Here is a 22119-nt window from a genome sequence, read left to right as displayed (position 1 = left end):
TTTTTCATTTTTTGCACTTTTTTTGCACATTTTCATCTTGGTTATAGTCTCCATACAATTCCCACCCCCCCTTAGTTTGACCCTACTCTCTCCTCCCCTTCCCACCAGTGTGTCTCTGGTTTATATTTAAAAAAAGAAATAAAATAAAAGAAAGTGGCAGTTTCCAAGGACCAATCAATGATGTTAACTGAGGACCTATTATATAATAAAATATTATGTAAGTATCTAAAAATACATTTCTGCAGGACTTCTAATGCCTCAAAACAAGGTTTTTTTCTTAAAGTACAATATGCTTGTATAAACACCATAATTCAAAACATTGGACGTATATAAAATTGTGTTAAAATGGTCACCCATGAGTGTGGAGAAAAAGGAACTCTTCTGCACTGTTGGTGGGAGTGCAAACTGGTCCAACCACTGTGGAGAGCTGTGTGGAGATTTCTGGACCTACTAAACATAGAGCTTCCATAGGATCCAGCAATTCCACTCCTAGGTATTTACCCAAAGGACACAGAAACATCAATTCCAAAGAACACCTGCACCCCTATGTTTATAGCAGCACTGTTTACAATAGCTAAGCTTTGGAAACAACCCAAATGCCCAAAAATAGATGACTGGATCAAGAAGATGTGGTACATATATACCATGGAATATTACTCAGCATTCAAAAAAGATAAACACATGCAATTTGCAGCAACATGGATGGCACTGGAAGGGATCATGCTCAGCGAAATAAGCCAAAAAGAAAAAGAAAAATACCGGATGGTCTCACTCATAGCAGGAATCTAGAAAACTTAAATAAGGGACCAGGAAAACGAATAACTATAAGAAAGTGAAAATCAAGATCAACAAAAAACTACGAACCAGAGACACTTTTAGGGGGCGGGGTGGGAGGGGAGGGATTGGGGTCAGAATGGGGGGGCTGCAATTGTATGGGGAATATAAAAATAAAATTTATTATTAAAAAAAAAAATGGTCACCCATGAAATGAGATATTAATGGAGGCTTTTTTTTTTTTAAGGAGAAATGTCTTTTTCTTTTTCTCTTTTTTTAAGATTTATTTATTTATCTATTTATACAAGCATTGGGTACCATCGGAAGCGTGGGAGGGTGAGAGAATTCACCAGAGCCAGAGCAGGCAGAAGGACCGAAGTACACTGCTGAGGGGAGCAGCGGGCGGCAGGAGAGGTCTGCGCGCCATTAGGGACCCTCTTTCAGTGGCCGGGGAGCATCCGAGGATTGAACCAGTGCCGCAGCGGCTTCAGGCAGCTTCGCAACCCAGCGCTCAACCGCTGCGCCACCAGGAAGGCCCTAATGGAGGCTTTTCCCCCCTGCATTTTCTATGAAAGAGCTCATAAAACCCTGACAATCAGAAGGAACCGGTGCAGCCAGGGATTCAGAAGTGGGCTCCAGTTCAGGTCTGACCCTAAGTAGTTCTGGGATCTTAGGAAGTTGCTAAACTTCTTGGAGTCCTGGGGCCCAATTAGTTAGCAGGCATTACAACACCTGATTGTTTTAGCTGCTGGGCTATTGTGACTGACTTGAAAAGCACTTTGGAATTGCTAATACATACAGTTAAACTGAAAAGAGGCCTGGTCAAAGGCCAAGAAGAAACTGGCCAAGGTCAAAGGCCAAGGGAACTGCCTGCAGAGGGTGAAAATTTCCATTTGTTTTGGACCATCCTGGCAGCCTGTTAGAACCACAACTTTCTCTATTCCAGTCTCTACACATTTAATTTTGAGAATTAAGAGGGTCAAAATAAGGGGGGTGGGAATTGTATGGGGAATATAACCAAGATGAAAATGCATATATTAAGCAAAAATGTAAAAGGATGTAAAATATAAAATAAAATAATTAAATTTAAAAAATAAATAAAAACAAAAAAAAGTTCTGAGTTTAATAAAGATCAATGCTCTCATACAAAATTATAGCTACAGATTCCTTTCTTATTTCACACCATAGAACTAGGTAGGATAAGGTAGGAATAACGTGCGGGTGAAGAACAGAAATGAATCTAAACAAGGCTAACATAGGACAGGGGTACAAACGGCACCTTCTCACCTTGACTGTCTCGTACCAACATGGTTGCTTGACTTGGTAATACACAACTGATTTGTACTCTGAAATGCCTTCATATCCAGCACCAGGGTGAATTGCTTTCTTTGGATGGAAAGGAAAAAAGTTAGGAGGGGAAAACATCATCTAGAAAAGATACTGCACTCTACATGAGTCTCCTGCCCACCATATGACCGCCACGTGCCTTGCACTGAGGCATGCAAGGATCACCTTTGAAGGACAAGAGTAGAGAAAGAATAAGTTTGTACTACTTTCTGTGAGGATCTCAGCAGACAAGTGGAATAGTCATGTAGGAACCCAGCCCCATCTTAACATTCCTCTTTGCTGTAACTTTTATTTTCTCTTCCATCCTACACGATACCCTCTTTCATTCCTCTCTGAGGACCCGCAGGCCTAGTGAAGGTGACCGGGAGTGACAGACATGTGCAGACTCACTGCCCTGCGAGGGAAATGATTCTTTCCTCCTGTCTATACGGTTTTCTGAGTACCTGGTGGACATTAATTTAAACTTAGGCTGTGTCTGTTCCTAGCAATGAAACGCTAGCTTAGTACACCCAGGCCTCTAAAGGGGCCGTCCAGCCAGCTAGGACAGTGATGAAATGACCAACCAGGAGAAGGTGTGCACCTGAAATGAACTCAGTGGTCCAAGGGCTATAGTAATAAGTCAGCTGCAGCCAGGGCTCACAGCATTCTATTAATCACTTCATCACAGAATATGACTTGACTTAGCCAATTGTTTTATTATCATTTCCCTGGGGAGCGAGGAGGTTGTGTACTTCATTGTGCTTTCAAGAACCTACATGAGTGGACGGAGGGCTTGATTCTTGGATTCCAAACCAGATAACTATGACTCAATAAGAGGAGCCAGATTTCAGCTGGGACAATGAGAGGTCCCTGTAGCCACCACATTTTCATGCTTCACTTTGATGTCTCAGAATCAAGACTAACTACTCCCTAGGACAGAGCTGCAGGAGCTCTGCACTGGAAGTCAGGGAACCTGGGTCCATTCCTGGCTCTTCTACCCACTCCTGTCTTTTCCTGAGAAAGTAACGGATGCTTTTGGGACTGGAGTTTCCTGATGACAAAAATAAAAAGCAGTGGTAGCTGAATGCTAGCCCAGAGCTCCTCTGCTTTAATAGCTCTCTATTGCACAAGTCTCCTTCGGTTCTGTCACCAGCTGAGGAATGTGCCTTTCAGTGCCTCTGGGCATGCATACCACTTCCCTCAAGCCGCAGAGGAACTGACCTGGCTTGTAAGTGTTGCTAAATACCTTGAAAATAACACAGAACTTCTGCACCAGAATTTTACACATAAAATAATCAGTGGTTTGAAGTATTTCTTAACACAGGAGAAATATGAAAAGAAGAATCTAAATGGGCTTATAGGCAAAATTGGTAACTGCTTATCACATCTTGACTAGATTTCATACTTTTCATTATGAAAAACCAAATGCACCCAGTTAACATCAGGTCAAGTCCACTGTCCTGTACAGAAGCATGTGATGGCAGCAGACTTTTCGGGTGACACCACACACCTCCTGGAGCTTGCCTTCTTCATCATACACAGACATAGTGACCTCTACATTCTTTGGCGTCTTCTTTTTCCCTTTGTCAAACTCGCCATGGATCAGGGTGACATAAATGTCATTCCGGACATCTCCTACAAATAACAACCAAACGTGCTGAGAGAAGTCATTTCTAATTTTTAGCACATAACAGATATAATAGATGGGCAAAATATGAAAGGCCCTGACTTCATACAGTGATTTTTTATATGTACTGTTGTTCTCTTCAGCTTACTTCAATTCTGCTTACCTGCCTAGATGTCTTTCAAATATAGTTTAAAAAGATTAATGCTTTCTAGTAGTAATTTTTGGTTTTATTTAAAATAATTATTACCTAATAATAACATATCTTATTAGTTTATAGTGGCAGATTTTTGTTCAGTAATGCCTTGGAGAGTGATATTTTAACACATCTGAGAATAATGAAGCTAATGCTTACTGAATGCTTATTATGTATCAGGCACTGTTCAAAGTGTCTATACGCATTAATTGTTAAAATTCATATAACAACCTTATGAAACAGATAATTTCTGAAACTTGTAGTTTACTTCCTGTTTATATAACTGAGCTTAATTGTTTTACCAATTCCAGAGTCATTTTTTACCAGCACAAACATTTAATTGTACTATATTAAGGTGTCTCCCAGTGTAAGAAATAAAACCTGACAGCACTATCAGAAAATAGGGGTTCACTTTCAGGGCATTGGTTTTTCATCATTATCTGAGTGGAAAAACAACTAAGATTTTGCCACATTCAGTGAGGGTGAAGAAAAGGGACTTAGTTATGTTACAATTTGGAATCTTAATTGACATATTTTTGTCAATGAAGATACTGACAACCTATATTAAAAGTCTGCTACAGTAACTCCATGAGTAATATTTATAGATATCCTCTGTGGTGTGTTTGATGAAAGTGAAAACTTGGAAACATTCTCAATAGATAGCCATTGACAATTGGTTGAATTAATGATAGTACAATCAGATGAGAATGATGCGTCCATCTACTCATTTAAAAACTTGACTGAGCAGCCACTCTGTACCAGGAACTGTGCTAGCTGTTGGAAGATGATGGTGAGTCTCACTATGAACATACAGTTCATAGTCTAGTGGTGGGGAAAAGTATTGAGATAATAACACACTTAAATGTATCATAACAAATGAAGGAACAGGCCAGGCTCTGTGAACAAGCTAGCACTATGTTCCAACCTTATCTGAAGGATGTGGGAATCTTTCCTTTGAGCTGATACTGGAGGGATGAGAGTAAAAGAGAGAGTAGCATGTGCAAAGGCCCAGAGGTAGAAGACAAACTGACAGAAGTCTTGACAAGGAAAGGGGAGATCTGCAATGAGATGAGGCTACAGAGACAGACAAAAGACAAATCTCTCTGGGACTTGCAGGCCAAGTTCAGAATTTGGATCTCCATCCTAGATTTAAAAAGAAGTCATCAAAGTGTTTTCAGCAATGGAGAAAAATCAGGTGGGTTTTCATAAAAGACCATTCATGCTACAGTGTAAAAAAAAAGGATTATAAAAGAAAGAACAGAATCAGGAAAACTAGTTATGAAGCTAAGGCTGGTGTCTAGGAAAGAGATAATAGCAGTTAAAACTCAGGTAGTGGCAATGGAGATAAAGAGAAGGGGATGGATTTGAAAGTTCTTTAAAAGGTGAAACTGGCCACTAATTTTGGATGAAGTGTCAGGAAAAAGGGGGGGTGTCAAGGGTGACTTTCAGGTGTCTTACTAATGCACCTGGATGGATGCAGGTACCATTCTATTAGATAAAACTCAATAGAAGGGCAAGGTGTAGAAGCACAGGATTGTGAATTCCAAATTGGGATTTTCAGTTAGAATTAACCAGTTAGAGCTCAAGAGCAATCCCACTGGGGGTAGGCAAAGCAGTCAGATCTATGGTAATGGAGTTCAAAGGAATGGTCTCAGTGCCTGAGATATGAATTTAGAGGTAAGTAACCCACAGAAGCCAAATGAGTGGAAGAGATTGCCAAGGAGAGAATACAGGAGCGAAGGATGGAGGACTCATTCTTATGTTGATGTTCTAACCTCCAGGACTTCAGAGTGTGACTGTATTTGGAGAGAGGCCTTAATAGGGTAATCAAGGTAAAATTAAGGCACACGATGGGTCCTAACCTAATATAACTTATGTCATCAGGAGAAGAAATCTGAACAGAGATAAAGATACAGGGTAGGGCCTCCCCTGTGGCGCAGCGGTTGAGCGCTGGGTTGCAAGCTGCCCGCGGCCTCTGCGCCGCCGGTTCGATCCCCGGCTGCTTCCCGGCCACCAGAGGAGGGTCCCGCATGGCGCGCAGACCTCTCCTGCCGCCCGCTGCTCCCCTCAGCAGTGTACTTCGGTCTGCCTGTTCTGCTCCCTGCTCTGGCTCTGGTGAATTCTCTCACCCTCCGGTGCTTCTGACTGTACCAGTGCGGAGGGAGGGAGGGAAGGGAGGGAGGGAGGGAGGGAGGGAGGGAGGGAGGGAGGAAGGGAGGAAGGGAGGAAGGAAGGAAGGAAGGAAGGAAGGAAGGAAGGAAGGAAGGAAGGAAGGAAGGAAGGAAGGAAGGAAGGAAGGAAGGAAGGAAGAAAGAAAACATGCCTCTATTAAAAAAAAAAAAAAAGATACAGGGTAAAGGTACAGGGAGACGGTGGCCATCTACAAGCCACGAAGAGAGGTATCAACCCTGCTGGTCTCTCCCACTAGCTTGGTAGTCTGACTGTAGATAATGAAATCTCCAGATCCACTTTGCCACTGTCCTCTTACAAGTAGCTGCTGCATGAAAGTATGCCCTAGAGGATGCAGAATAAGTGCCAAGCAAAGCATTTACCTGGAAGAATTATTTCCGGAAAGCCCATTTTCCGGGCTATTGCAGTTGATCTGTCCACCAAGTGTGAAAAATTCTTCTGAACCTGCGTGAGGTCCCCGGGCAATAGCTTCAAAGACACCCAAAGTCCTTTAAAGAAATAAAAGATAAGCTTAGTTCTGTGTAATAAATAATAAACATACCATAAATGCTGAGAAAGTATGTGCATTGTATTGATAAACAGGTGTCTTATTATAAAGATGATAGTCTCTTTCAATTAACTTATAATTTTAATGACACTCCAATCAAAAGCACACCAGGACTTCTTAGACAATTAGACTGAGACATAAACAGATATTTGCTTTGAGGAAAAAACAAGTAGTAAAGACAGCACTTATCAGAAAATCAAGGACTATACAACTATAGCAATACTATTTATAGAAAATGTAATGATAGTAGTGGTAGAAAAGATATAAAAATTAGTAAAAACAATGGGATTAAGTATTTTACAGCAATCAAATATATGGTAAAATAGTAATCAAATAGTAATCAATCAAATATATGGTAAAATTCTTACTAAAACTGAGAATCAGACATTTTCCTAAGAAACATGATGAAATCACAAAAGCAAAAGAATTATCTACAAACTGAAAATTTTGAAATTCATCAAAATGTAAAAGATACTGTAAAATGGTACAAAAATTCATAGGATATTATGAGTTTATACTCATTAGAAGAAAAACACTGAAATGCAGGCAAACAAATAGAACATAAATAGACAATCTACAACAATGTACAAGATGCTTATAAATACTTGGCAAACCAAAAAATGGGAAATGTGCTAATAAATAAGACAGTGTAATCTTCATTTATATAAAGAGCTCATAAAACTGAGAATAAAAACTTTAGAAAACTCACAAACACATATGAAACTAGATAGTTCATCTTTAAGTAGATTTTTACAATGCAAGAGAACCATGAAGATTACATCTCACCTTTCAAACTGGCAAAGGTTTTTAAATACTACTTACCAAAGCAGGCAAGATGGTAATTAATATCTACTGGTAGAAATCTATGAAAAACAATCTGGTGATAGTATATCTCTGGGCTTAAGGTTGCTCTAATCATCTGACCCAGAAATCCAGTTTCTGGAGATTTTGTGGGGAAACAGTTCAAAGTATGGAAAAAACTTCATTTATAAAGGTAGTTATAGTACAGCTATCTAAATATATAGTGATGACAAATTAGGAAGCACTCAAGTGTTTATTTCATTACCTTAAATCCAAATGATGGAATAATATATAACCACAAAAAATATTTTTGAAGAGCATAAAAATATTTGAAAAGTGCTTGTTTTGTTAAGAAACAGAAGTTATTTTTTGTTTGATTTTTAAGTAATTGCACATACACAGCAATCTATTTAGTACAAAGGTTTTCCACCCTAACTGAATATACTGTTAGAGTACGAGCTCTAAAGTAACAGAAATACTTTAAGTAGTTTTCAGATTCTTTAATGATTACCGACATGCGCTGAACAGGTATAAATGCATGGGAAACTAAATATGCTGAAAATGATGTGTCCTGATTGCTTCTACTTGGGAAGGCAGTTACAGGATGGTAGGGGGAAAAATGACTTATATTCAAAATCAAACTTATCCCAAAATCCTCACCACCCTTGGATTTAAATTAAAATTTTGAATTATTTTTCTTTATTATCTGAATTTAAAATGCAGTTTCAATTCATAGAACTTCTTTTAATTAAAACTGTGTCAACAGAACAATAAATGGAATTACTAAAAATACTAAGTTTTGCTAGTTAGTCTATTATTTTATATCGATACATATTCATTTGTATTACTTTGGTCTCCTTCCTATCAATTTTAGGAACTGGAAAGGAATAAACATATTCAGAGAGTGGAACATAATTGTGCATCAATATCTTCGTGCATTTATGTAGGTCAGTGTTGGGATTGTAGGGTAGAAAAAAAATGAGGAAAGATTCATGGGGTAAAAATTTGTTCCATAAAATTCAGAAACTACAGCTGTGATTCAGTTCAGTGCTGGCACCTTCTCAGAGCTCATCAGTGTCCAATGGTTTCAGCAGCAAGCTGAGGTCTGCTTTGTATCAGAGACACATCATGAAGGGGCAGGAGTCCAAAAACTCACTGTGAATGTCACCCCCGCCCCCAGGTCCCCTCTCAGCTGAGAACACAGGACTGTGCACCTTGTCCTTTGTGATTCACTTCCTTTGCTGCTATCACTTTATTCAAGACTGAAGTGAGCGGCTCATTTTCCCCAGTCACATGGGACGTTATCAGCGGTGACATGATTAGCTGCCTCTGCCGGATATACGTTTCCATCGCAATTCTGGGAAAGACAGAAATGAGAGGTAAGAAAAAAGGAAGTTTGTAGCACAGTCTCAGAGTGGTGGCTCCTAAGGGAATAATTAGGAAACAGAAATACTAAACATTCTTAATTGTAAGATTATCTACTTTCTTTTACTTTTCATTGGGCGCCTATCTTAGACCCCAATTTCATCTAGGAAATGACTTGCAGCAATGAAGGAAAACAAGAACAAACAAAATGTTAGCCACTAAAATCAGAGGCAATGGCTGATTGCCTTTACAAGGTGGAAGAGGGTTGCTGCAATGGGATAGAAGGGCCAGAAGAGAGACCGGAGACCCAGCCTCCAGTTTGGCTTTCACTTGACAGTGAGTTCCACAAGAGTCCCCTTCCTGGCTTCATGGACCTGGGTCATGTGACTTGAAAGTCTCCCTCTGAGGCTGTGTCAACATATGAGAGCAGAGCATGCAGAGACATCTAGAGGGTGTTCTTCGGTTCCTTTATGATGACAATGGACAAGTAGCAGCAAACAAGCTTCACTTTAATGGTCAAATCAGGCTGAGGCTCCATCAAAGCCCCCATTCTACTAACAGCACACATGCTATCAGGAACTAGTATCAGCCTGGCGCAGGACAAAAGACTCTAGTCTTCTCTGTGGTGGTTTTATTCTCGGGCCAGCTTCCCAGAGGGTTCAGATCTGTACCCTTACAGTAGGGGGAATCATACTGCAATGTGTTACTGAAAACTGGGATTGTTATAATCTCAGCTGTTGTTTTCTTAGACAGTGTGGTAGATACTCATATCACATTCTCCAAATAGAATACTCTAGAAAGCTCTTGAGGTAAGTAATGGAGGAAAACTTTACCATAAATCTTAGAGAGTTAAATGCCAGCGGTTGAAACTTGCATCATAAACACTTTAGAGAGGCTGCTGGCTGCACAGCGAGCTGTAATCACATTAGGACTCAGCTCCTCCGAAATGCAGCACTGTATTCTGTGGGTGACGCATTGTCAGGGCGATTTCAACATGGCTGCCAGACAAGCACTGGCACAGGGGCCAAGCAGGGCGGCACATCAACCAGAGAAGAAGCCCACCTCAAAGCTGAAACAAATATACTGGTACATATTTCAGATACTTTTTTTTATTTTAGAGATTTTTTTTAAAGATTTTATTTATTTATACAAGAGCTGGGGTACAGGCCAGAGGCATGGGAGGGTGAGAGGATTCACCAGAGACAGAGTGGGGAGCGGAACAGGCAGACTGACTGAAATACACTGCTGAGGGGAGCAGTGGGCGAGACAAGAGAGGTCTGCTGCGCCATGTGGGTATCTCTCTGGCCGGCCAGGAATCGAACCCACACTGCAGAGGCTGCAGACAGCTTCACAGTGCTGCGCTCAACCAACTGTGCCACTGGGGAGGCCCTATTTCAGATACTTTCATATTCATGAACACTGCTCCTATTTTAGATACATTGATAAGGAAACATCATGTATATAATTATATATATAGAACAGCTTTCATATCTATATATATTGCTATTTGACATATTGTATATGAAGCAGAATAATGTTCTCATTTATGAATGCTGGTCCTACTTGATAGTCAAATATACATATCAAGCAGAATAACTTTTGTACCTGTGAATGTTATTTTATATATATATATATTTGTAATTAAATATTGTATGTCAATCAGAATAACTTTTATATCTATGAATGTGATCATTCCTATCATTCTGTACATCATATGTACATATTACATACTTTATATAGCTTTCATATCATGGACCCCCAGGCTGGCTTTTCCTCCACTTGGAGATGAGTCAGTCCTTCACTCCTGCACCTCCAAAATCCTTGCAACTCAAAGTGTGGTCCCCAGGCCAGCAGCATCAGCACCACCTAGAAGTTTGTTGGGTGCAGACGTACTGGGTGCCATTTTGCCTTTTCCCAGGGGGAGTCATGTGTGTTACAGTTTGAGAAGCCCCGGACTGTCCAATGTGATTCCTGTTTTTCTATAACCCCTGCTCCATAAGATAAAGCACAGCTATATTTTGACATTTCTGACAATTAGACGGTACTATCCTCTGGTTTCCATGCAGATCCCCATTTGCTACTTAATACTTTTACGGTCATTTCTATAGAAATAGGAAAGTTCACTTTACCCTCTTAAATTTAGAGTCCAGTACAAAGGATTTTGCATGAAGTCTCCTGTCAGCTCCTATCTGACAATCTTCTAGCTTGAAGCTTTCCTTCCCTGCCTGAGCAAATGATGCCTAGCACCTGATTCTGTGTTAACACATCATCCAAAGGGCTAATACAGGTCTCAAGTCACCTGGGAGAAATGCCAAAGTACTTACTGCTGAAAGGGAATAAAATGCTGTTTTTCTTCATCATCCACCTTCCCATGTATGATATCAGTAATATCCATCACTAGGAAAAAGATAAATGTAATTGAAGAAACTAATTGCTTCAGGCCTCACTAAGTTACTATGGAAAATTACAGTCTCGGCAAACACAAAACACTGGAGGAAGAAAGAGACCAAGTAGGGGCATTTCTTTTATTTTTTTGCTAATGGTGATTCCATATTCCCAGCCAAGTAGAAGAGGAATTCACTAGGAGCTCATGCAGGAGCTTTTCTCATATTCATCCTGCAGACTACCCCTTTTTAAAAAACCCTACAAGACTGAGTTGCTAATTCTTGTGAAACCTGTAACTGGATTACTTTTGAGTAAGATCCAGAGAAAACATTTTTGGCAGGATTGTCAAAAGAATTAAAGATCTGGGGAGAAACTCAAGACTTGAGGTGGTCATCTCTCCCTTCGACTCGACATATTCTCACCTGGTTTCACATAAATGAGGGGAAGCCAGGGCAGTAGCAGCATAGAACTGATGGCCCAGTGATTTACTTCTTCATGTTCAAGAAGAGCAATTAATACATCATTGTTCTAAGCCTATGGCACATATTATCTTATTTCTACAAACATTAGTGCTGGCCCTAAATTAAGAGATGAGGAAACTGAGAACAGGAGAGGTAAGTATCTTATCCTAGGTCAGAAGTTTTACCTAGCAAAGCCAGGTATGGCCTACTTATTACCAGTGGGAAAACAATTAGCATTATTCTATAGCTGCTGAAACTAGGCAAGAGGGAATCCCTTGGTTAGTAAATTACAATCTGGCCATAAACACAACTAACAATCTACTTTACTTATAAGCAGTTTGAAGATGAAAAGAAATAGTGAGATATGAGACAACTTTCATATGAAAAACTAAGGGAGGGTAATGCCTTTTCAAAGTATACCAAATAGCACAGTGTGCAAGGCTTAGGGAATACTAATGTTGGTGAAAGGAAGGTGTAGAAGCAGGCATGACATTCAGCTCTTAATAGAACCCTGAAAAAAAATCACAAAATTTGTATTTGACTCCTCCAACCACACGGCTTGTCAACATTATCTAGTTACACCCAAACTCTGCTGATGTTCAGCATCAACGTGCAGAGTAAATTTATCTCCTCTTCATTCCACCACTATCAACACCTTGAACACACACACACAGAGAAAACAAAGGTCTCAAACTTGATGTTGGAATTTCCCTGGTCAATTTTGAGTGAATATGACTTAAATTCTTTTATGGAACAATAAAGAAATTGCTGGAGAGATGATTACATTGGTCTGGGTTAGGGCTCCTTGCCTTTTCTGAGATTTCATTTTAGTTCTCTAGTCAGAGAATTAGTTCTCTGGTCAGAGATTGGGACAGGTTGAACAGCAGGTGGGGTGCACCAGGCTTCAAGGGATGCACAGACCAAGGGCCTTATGGGAGGAGAAGCCACCTCATTGTGCACGTAACCTACAAGGTTGACCTGACAGCATGGAGTTTCTGGGTCCCCGATCCAAGAGTGGAACTAGGATATTTTGCAGATAACTGTCAAAATTTCTTAGTGAGCAAATGTCAATGTAAAACTAAGAATATATTTCCTCAATTTAACAAATTACAGAGCAAAACATAGGGACTCTTAGAAGGGTGTGGGGGTTTGACTGAAGTTAAGGACCCTCTTTGAAAATAGTTAGAAACTAGTTAGAAACAAGGTTGCCTTTGAAAAGTAATTTCCTAGAAAGGCAAATTACTTTTCAGGGAGTATTTTATTCCATTGAAATCAGTATGTGGCCTCAGGCAGGGAGATTCCAATAGTCACAACTGAGGTTTTAGACTGAATATACACAATTGTATGTAGGACTGCTGGGCATACATAGGAGGGAGAAAAAAACATGAGGGGGGAAGTGCAGGTGAGGACTTAGAATCCAAGGGAAGGTAACTGCAGCCCCAGGCAGTAAATGCTGGTGTCCAATTCTGATGATGAGAAGCAGGTGCATGTTGTACTGTCTCTGGGTCTGCATCCTTCTCTCTCTCCCTTTTCTCTTCATCTCTATTTTTCTCTAAAAACATTTTAATCATGGTAAAATTTACCAATTTAATCATTTCTAAGTAAAATGCATTAATTGCAGCCAGAATGTTTCCATCTTCCCCAGCTGAAGCTCTGTATCCATTAAAACTAACTTCCCATGTACCAGCTTCCAACCCCCAGCAACCACACCCCACTGTCTGTCTCTATGAATTTGACTACTCACAGTACCTTGTGTAAGTGGAATCATACTGTATCTGTCTTTGTGACTGGCTTATTTTTCTAAACATACTCGCTGCATGGTCCATCCACGTTGTAACATGTCAGAATTTCCTTCCTTTTTTAGGTGGAGTAATATTCCATTATATGGATATACCACATTTGTTTATCTATCCTCTGTTAATGTACATCTGGGTTGTTCTACCTTTTGACTACTGTGTATAATTCTGCTATGAACATGTGTGTAAAAATATCTCAGGACCCTGTTTTTAGTTCTTTTGGGTATATGCCCACAAGTGGGACTGCTCGATCATGGGTTCTGTTTAATTTTTTCAGGACTTGCCACACTGTTTTTCAAGTAGCTGCACCCCTTTACATTTGTCTGTGGGTCCTTCTGTACCTGCTACCCCAAAGGGCCTTCGGAGTCCACAAGTGTGTTTTTTGCCCTCCTTCAGCTCCATGTGGCCCACCCGGACAATCTGGCACACGAGGCTGATGCGGGGCCGGATTAGGTCTGTGCTGCTGAGGTCCTAAGGGGAGGAAGAGAACACATGAAAGGAGATCACCCTGTGTCACCTGTCAGTGTGTCACTTTCCTTTTCCCTCTAACAGAATGCCATTCAGACTGTAACAGGGTGGTCCCCAGGAAAGGGGGAGGTTCCCTGCCCCACCCAAGGGAGGGTGGAGCTGAGCAGGAAGAGGAGAAGCGGCAGAAGAGACTGAGGAAGGAAGCAGGATGGAGCCAGGAGACCTGGAGGAGGCACATGGAGCCTAGAGACACGTGAAGAAACTGTGCTTGTCTTTTGGTCGTGGACTGGGTGACACAGATGTGGGTGAGACCCGTGGGGAGGTGACCATGGCAGCTTTTATCTTGATGTTGATTTTGCTCTTTTCCTTCCGGGCTTGTCCGGTTGTTTGTGACCCTTTTCTGTGGGTCCCCACTGGAAGGTGCTTTAGACTTGTAGCAGGCTTTGGGGCTTTGCTCTGCGCCATTCCCATATGGATGGACTTTTACCCACGAGGGGATGGGTAGCTTTGGGTGCTTCATCTAGAAACTAGACTCTTTGCCTCACCTGTATTGTTTCCTAGTTTTTATTAAAGTTCCTTCCCATTAAAGTCTCCTATGTTTTGTGTTGATGCGGCGGATGGCAGAACCCATTTAGAATAGGCAGGTTTGCGGGGTTTGGGCTGACCCTCTCCCTGTCCTATAACAAGACGAGACTTCCTAAGGCCGAAATACCAGAAACAATCCTCTCTTCCCCAAACCCACCGAAGAACTACCATAGTGTCAGAGAAAAGTAACTTTGCATCCAGAAAAGGATTTTTTATTTCCCAGTTCCTACTTCATATTTAGAAATCAGATCATATTCAAGCTAAAGTCTTTATCAACTTAAGCAGGGTGTTTTAAAAGCCAGGACACCTATCATTGCTACTTCATATCCTGCCCAGACATGTCTGAGTATAGGATGCATTTCAGTGTCAAATGAAATTAAACTTGCAAAACATTGACATTTATTGGGCATTCACACACACTGATGATATTTCATTTCATTTTCCAAATAATCCCGTCTGTAACACAGACATTTACATGAATTGCTTTCTGTAATCATACATCTCTTTTATGAGGAATTTCCATTGAGAGTTTTTGGATGTGTTGATTAATGGGACATGTGCAGGTGAACTATCTGTTTTTTGTGGCTTATGTGCTAACTTACCCGTATTCCTAAGAACAGACAAGATACTCTATGAATGAGTTCACATATCTCATTTATTTAAACATCAGAAATAATTTAATAACATACCCAATGTTTTCATGATTTTTTTTTTTTACCATGGGGTAAAGAATAGATAGTTCAGTGCAAGGACAGTGATCAGACCACGTATGTTCTGGGATGGGCTGTTAACAGAAATATGAATGAATGAATGAATGAATGAATGAATGAAGTGAACTTCTATGGGGGCTACTATTCTATCATTTCCCTTGCCATAAACATGGTGAGAGAATAAGGAGATAAATATGATGTGGGCATCAGGAAAAAAGGATAAAAGGAAGCAAGTATCTCCTTGAGGCCTATGGGTGGAACTGTCCACCCAGAGGGCCACAGCTTCAGGACTCTTTAAATACCAATATCATAAAAAAGTAAGAGAACTCCTAGAAAGTGTCTAATCTAAAAGAAAGAGAGTCCCCATGCCCCACCCACAGTCCAGTACTTTTCCTTGTTCTTGATCCATATATAGCAACATTCCTCCTACGTTGGAGAAGTGCAGGAAAAGAAGGACAAGTCTTCTGAAATCTTTAAAAGCAAAAATCCAGCTAGGTCCACTTTTGCCCCAGCTGTAACCTGGCTGTAACCCCACCTGGAATGCTTCTTCCCTTTATCTGCAAAGCTCACTCCCATCAACTTCAAGTTCTTGCTCAAGTAGCTCACACAGAGGTCTGCCCTGACCCACCTCCTTTAAAGGGCAACCCGGAAATTCTCCATTCCACCAAAGCACTGGGACTTCTGACATCTTACACAATCATTCATTACTTGATTATTGTCTATTACTATCTTCCTATGAGCATGAAAGCACCTTGACAACAGGGACTTTTTTTTTTTAAGATTTATTTATTTATTATACAAGCACTGGGTATAGTCAGAAGTGCGGGAAGGTGAGAGAATTCACCAGAGCCAGAGAGGGGAACAGAACAGGCAGAGTGACAAAATACACTGCTGAGGGGAGCAGCGGGTGGCAGGAGAGGTCTGCGCACCATGTGGGACCCCCACCGGTGGCTGGGAATAGAACCAGCGCTGCAGAGCTTCACAGCCCAGCGCTCAACCGCTGCGCCACCAGGGGAGGCCTAACAGGGACTTTTTTTTCTGGTTCATTCACTGACACAGGTCTCAAGAGCCCAAGCCAATGCCTGGCTACTTACAGGTGCTCTAAAACAGGTGTTAATAATGAATGAGTGTGGGTGATAATGTTAATTTTCATATTTTTTTATGTTCTCCACATACTTATGTGCATCTGCTAACAGGATAAAGAAAATGGTTAAACACAAGGCAGGACTTACAGTAAAGACTGCTTGAAGGTTATTGAGCTTCTCTATCTCCTTGGGCATTCCATTACTGCCCCAGCGAATTAGGTAGTTCTCACTGGGGAAGAGAAAAGAAAAGTCTTAATGAGGGGCTACCTGGGGATGGATCTGCCCTCAGCACAGACAGCACAACCAGAGTTGTACAACTGTAACCAGTCCTGCACCAGAGTTGTACATCTGTAACAATAATGAAGTTAAGCTGACATATTATAATCACTCAAAGTCCATAGTTAACATTAGGGTGTGTTCTTGGTGTTATACATTCTGTGGCTCTGGACTAAAGTCTAATGGCACGTTATCTGCCATTATAGCACCATATAGAGTAGTTCCCTGCCTTATAATCCTTTGTGCTCTGCCAATTCACCTCCCCTGTCCCCCATCCTGCAGTCTTTTGGCTTTTTTTTTGGTTTTTTTTTTTTTTTTTAAATTTGAAACAGATATACCAGTATTTATAAATAATATTAAAATATTATTAACATAAAAATTTTACTGTTTCAGGAATTTCTCCTAAAGAGTTTTTTTTAGCAACATTAAGAAACAATTTAAAAATGCATTGGAAAAAAATAAGTCTGTTAATCTTTATATATACACTAATGAATGTTTATGCTATATGCAAACCAAATGTAATGCCAGCAACTATTTATTAAAAATTGACAACATTTTAAGAAACTATATGGAATAATCACTAGGATATTTTCTTAGTGAAAAAATTCACAAAATACTTTTGTAGTTTTTTAAATGTGTTTTTTTTTTTTTTGAAGAATGGAGCAGAAACTGCATATATACGTTAACTGCACAGAAAATTTTTAAAATGATAATCTGTGATTCTTTTGGGGGGTGGTCAGGGAACTTGCAGAAGGGATTAAGAGTGAATATTACACTTTATCCTCCTATTGTTTAATCATTGAGAAAAAATATAAGGAAAAAGGGTATCTTCTGTGATCACCCCTCACCTCAAAGGTAAATTAAACAGAGATATCTGAACCCTTTAATCTTTCTTTTGTGCATCTTTCTCACTTTTTTTCTTTGGCAACAAGTCCTTTTTCCCTTGCCCATTTCATTGCTATAGTCTCAGGGATCCACTTCACTGTAATGCTAATAATAACAGGCAGGGCCACAGTCCTGGATCTTAAGTGATAAAAGAGCAGCACTTAGTGAGGGTGGGCAAGAGGGCAGCCCAGTAAGGAGGCTGAGCTCATCTCCTCCAGGTACCCACAGCAAGGTAGTCACAGAACAAAGTGAATCACTTTGTAAGGGAAACTCAGATAAAAGCACATGCTAAAATTAGTGAAGTCCAGAGGAGGGGGACCTCACCTGCCTTAGAAAATGCCGAATTTGCAGCCCAGCCAGGTGGGCAAGGCAAGGCTCAGAGGCCATGGGCATCCTGCAGTCTGCCTTGTGGAACTGGCAATCCCCTTGCAGGGTTAAGCTTAACCCACCTCAGCAAGGTCTGCATGGGTCAGGAAGCCGGTGGTCCACAGTAGGCTCTGCAGACCTCAGCACAGACCTTGTCAGGCTCTAGGGAGGGTCCCAGAAGCAGTCTGGGATCCTGAGCCATAGGGCAAGAGGCAGCTTCTAGGATCAGAATAGAATAGGAAGGGCCCTGGAGGAGTAGGAAGGCTCCAGAGATAAGGGCAACAAATTCCAAAGGAACTAATCAAACACCCCAGGACTAGGGGTAACAAGATATTGCCCAACAAGGACGATAAAGAAAAAGGATGCTAAGATTAATGGGCTGGGACAGAGGCTTAATTCTGGGCACAGAGACTTTAAGGCAGAGTGAGTGAGACCACCCAGCACTAACCAATCACAAAGGAACTGATGGGGCTTTAGACTAATCAGGGAAAGAAGGTGCATATTCCCTGAGGCACAACTCACTGGAGCTTCCTTGCCCCAACCTGCCCTGGTCCAGGAGCTGGGAGTCTCTCACTTTGTTTGTTTCTCACTTTGTTCCTTTTCTCCTTAATACATTTTTCCTTAAATCCATTTTTGCAAGCAATTTGCCGCTTTTCAGCTTTTCCCTTGCTTGCCTGAGCATCAGGTCAGCGCAGTTCCTGCTGCGGCTTCCTGAGACAACAGCCCTTGGTGGTCTAGTGAGGCTGGGACTCGACTCTGCCACAGCAGCCTGGGCATCCTGCAGTCTTTTGAATTCTCTGTGCTGCCTCTGTGTCTGATGAGTGTTAGAGGATTTCTAAGACCCAGGAGAACACAAGCAGTTGCTGCCCTGCTTCAGCAGCCATGTAGAAAGGATTAGAGCCCAAAGAAAGTTATTTTCCTCTGCCTAGAAATCCTTCCTTTCTCAAACTCAGCAAAGATGCCCTCTGGTAGGGGTAGGCAAAGGCCGGCTATTGTCACAAGGCTGCAGCAGATGACCTCAGAGTCTGCTACCTGATGAAGGTGGACTGGTCAGGGTCGTAGAGGGCCATGAACAGCTCAGCATCTTCACCGATGTTGCAGACAAAGTTTTTGAAGTTCACGTAGAGGCCATAGGTGTGGGCGGTGCTGAAGATGGACTGGCCCCTCAGATCCAGGCTCTGCAACATTGACTGAACAAAGAGGACGAGAAAAGCACCTTGATTTCAGCAAATGAGAGATACTGGCAAGACATTACCCTGCAAATGGGAGACAAAAATAATTTCCACCAAGAAGAGAAGCACTTACTGAGAACATGCATGTAAGTGGATAAATGATTGACTAAGCAAAATATAATCACTATTATTTAGATGCCAAGACTGTCCTGTTTGGGGCCTTGATCTCAAGTAATGCAATAATGCTAAGGTGATAGCTCATGTTTTTAGCAGCTTCAAGAAGTTCTCATCTCTTGTGATAGTTTCTGGATGAACCACAAAAGCACAGAAATCATTGGTTCACTATCTCTTTTGGGGGGAATAACTCATTGCAAAGAAGAGATTCCACTAGAAAGGTTGTACCTTTAAGGGTGGTTAACCACTGATTTAAAAACACAATTAAATATTATCACAATTGTGCTAAAAACAACAAAAACCTAGAAACTAAAGAAAAATAGAAATCTTTTCCTTAATGCACAGGAATGAAAAAATCTTTTACTTTACGCAGTGGAAGACTAGAAACCAAAATATCAGTATGGTTGTGTCTGGGCAGTCATAATATGGCTGAATTTCTACTTTCACTTTTTCTCTACATTTCTTATTTTTATTTAATGTCCAATTACCAATGTCAAAATCTTTCCAACACTTTCTAAATTTTACTTATTTTGGAAATTGTAAAATGTGCCCCAAATGCAGAAGGTTACAAAGTAAGAAGGTCCCGCCAACCTTGCTCTTCCAGGGGCATCCATTCATTATCAATTTCCTGCCCATCATTCCAGAGCCAGTCCACATGTGTGCAGAGATACACATGTGTTCCTTTGTGAAACACAAATAATAATGTCGGTACACACTATACTGCATCTTGCTCTTTTTCACTGAATATATATCTGCATGATCTTTCCATGTCAGAACACAGCTTCTTTATTCTTTTTTTATTTTGCTCTTCAAATGAGAAGATGAATAGTTTTTTTTAACAGTATTTCTACCTCTGTTGTCAATGACTCTATTTCTCTCATTAAAAAACAAAGAAAAAAGGGCCTCCCTGGTGGCACAAGGAGTTAAGACGCAACCTATGAAGCTGTCTGCAGTCTCTGCAGCATGAGTTCAATCCCCCGGCCAGGGAGCAACCCACATGGCGCAGCAGACCTCTCCTGACTTGCCCACTGCTCCCCTCAGCAGTGTTTTCAGTCAATCCACCTGTTCTATTCCCCACTCTGTCTCTGGTGAATCCTCTCACGCCCTGCACCTCTGGCCTGTACCCCAGTTCTTGTATGCATAAATAAATAAATTTAAAAAAAAAAACAAAGAAAAACAGAACCTCAGTGGCCCAAATCTGCTCATGTGAGGAAGTGTACCTTTTCCTCTTGGATCTTTTCCTCAATTCTTTTTGAGGCCATTTCATGGGCCCTGAAGAGGGCAATGGTGCTGGTTTCATCTGGGTCCAAGATGTTCCCATTGTCATCTCGCACGACCAGATCTAATCCAAGCATTCTAGAAAGAAAGGAGTGGTCACAAATGCCCAAAAATAGATGACTGGATCAAGAAGATGTGGCATATATACACAATGGAATATTATTCAGCGATCAAAAAAGATAAATTCATGCCATTCACAGCAACGTGGATGGAGCTAGAAGGAATTATGCTCAGTGAAATAAGCCAGAAGGAAAAAGAAAAATATCGGATGGTTTCACTTACAGCAGGAATATAGGGGAACCAAATAGGACATCAGTGTAAAAAAATAATAACAGTTCAAAACACAACAAAGCAAAAACAGACAGTTATAAACCAGAGACATCCTGCAGGGGTGGAGGAGGGAGAGGGATCAGAGGGAGGGAGGGAGGAGCACAGGGGACTGTGGTGATGGTGCACGGGTGCCTTGGGGAAGGAAATTCTATGGGGACTCAATCTGAGGGGGTGGGGGGAAGCAAATGTTGTTTAAAAAAAGTTAAAAATTAAAAATAAAAAAAAAGAAAGGCGTGGTCAGCCAGTCCTCACAGGAACAGACTCTTGAAGGAAGAGTGCCCATGAAAGAGTCCTGAAGAATCATAGAATGGGTGGGTGCTGGAAAGTCAAGAACAATTCACTTGCCCTTTCTTCTTTCAATTTCTGCCCTTTCCTACATAACAACATTAGAAAACTAATGAAAATGTTAGGCAAACTCATATAGTGATACGCAAATCATTTGGTCCACAGAAACTCAATTTCCCTACGTTGCAAGAATGCAATGAGATATGTGTAAAGCACATAAACTACATGTAGCTACAGTGCACTCTGGATAGGTGTTTGTTGTTATTGCAGCAACAGGCACAAGAAAGCAGCTGCTGTGTCCAGCTGCAGCCTTGAGGGCTACACAGCCATGTGGACTATACACAGTGCCATCCTCACCAAGGCTTTGGTGCCCAGAGTGTACATGCAAAAAAAGTTTTGCTTGCTTCCAAGGAAGCGGGACGATGCTGGAAACAGGATATTGCTGCGAGTGCCCAGCGTGCATTCCAGCCACCAGCGATTTGGGAGTGGGGATGTGCAACAGCAAGCTCAGGGATGACAGTAAAATGTGCCAAGTCTCTGGGAAGAAAACAACATGCCGACTTCCCCTCCTCCTTTTATAGCATCTTCATCATCTGATTTAATCTGGCAGGTTCCCTTCCATGGCAGTCAGACCCGCAGGCCACCCAGACTCATGAGCGACGTGTCCCGCTGGCTGCTCAGACATGGGATCACTGACGCACTGACGGAACAGCTTAATTCCTTGAGCTGCTTCCAAGGGCTGGAATGTGAAAGCAGCCAGGCATGCTCTGCTATTTGTGGGACATTAACTTTCTGGGCCAGAGATTAGGGTCCTTCAAGGTGATGCCATATTGTGGCCAGATCCAAAAAAATATGTGCAAGGGGGAGCTGCCTGGTTCGCGTTAGCCAGCTTTTTAAGGAGGCCCATTACTGCCCTGCCCAACTGGCAATGCAGCCCTCATGATTAGAGGTCTATGGTTGGACCAGTGACATTCTTACCTTACATAGGGAACATCAGACATAGAATCGAAAAGTCCAGGATTCAAATTTAAGCTTCCCCA

The 22119-nt window shown here is 41.3% G+C and overlaps 1 protein-coding gene across 1 annotated transcript in view; it reads right to left on the bottom strand.

Moving 5' to 3' along the window:
• Positions 1 to 22119, bottom strand: part of DOCK5 (dedicator of cytokinesis 5) — a 175334-nt gene that overhangs the window by 71543 nt on the left and 81672 nt on the right. The window contains 9 exon segments of the mRNA XM_037497137.2: positions 2062 to 2160; positions 3611 to 3735; positions 6473 to 6598; positions 8673 to 8815; positions 11148 to 11220; positions 13807 to 13936; positions 16461 to 16542; positions 18873 to 19030; positions 20407 to 20542. Coding sequence (XP_037353034.1) covers positions 2062 to 2160; positions 3611 to 3735; positions 6473 to 6598; positions 8673 to 8815; positions 11148 to 11220; positions 13807 to 13936; positions 16461 to 16542; positions 18873 to 19030; positions 20407 to 20542 — 1072 coding nt within the window.

This window comes from Talpa occidentalis, unplaced genomic scaffold (assembly GCF_014898055.3).
Source record: "Talpa occidentalis isolate TD23 unplaced genomic scaffold, MPIMG_talOcc4v2.1 talOcc4.8, whole genome shotgun sequence".
NCBI lineage: Eukaryota > Metazoa > Chordata > Mammalia > Eulipotyphla > Talpidae > Talpa > Talpa occidentalis.
This window is presented reverse-complemented; position numbering and strand designations above follow the sequence as displayed.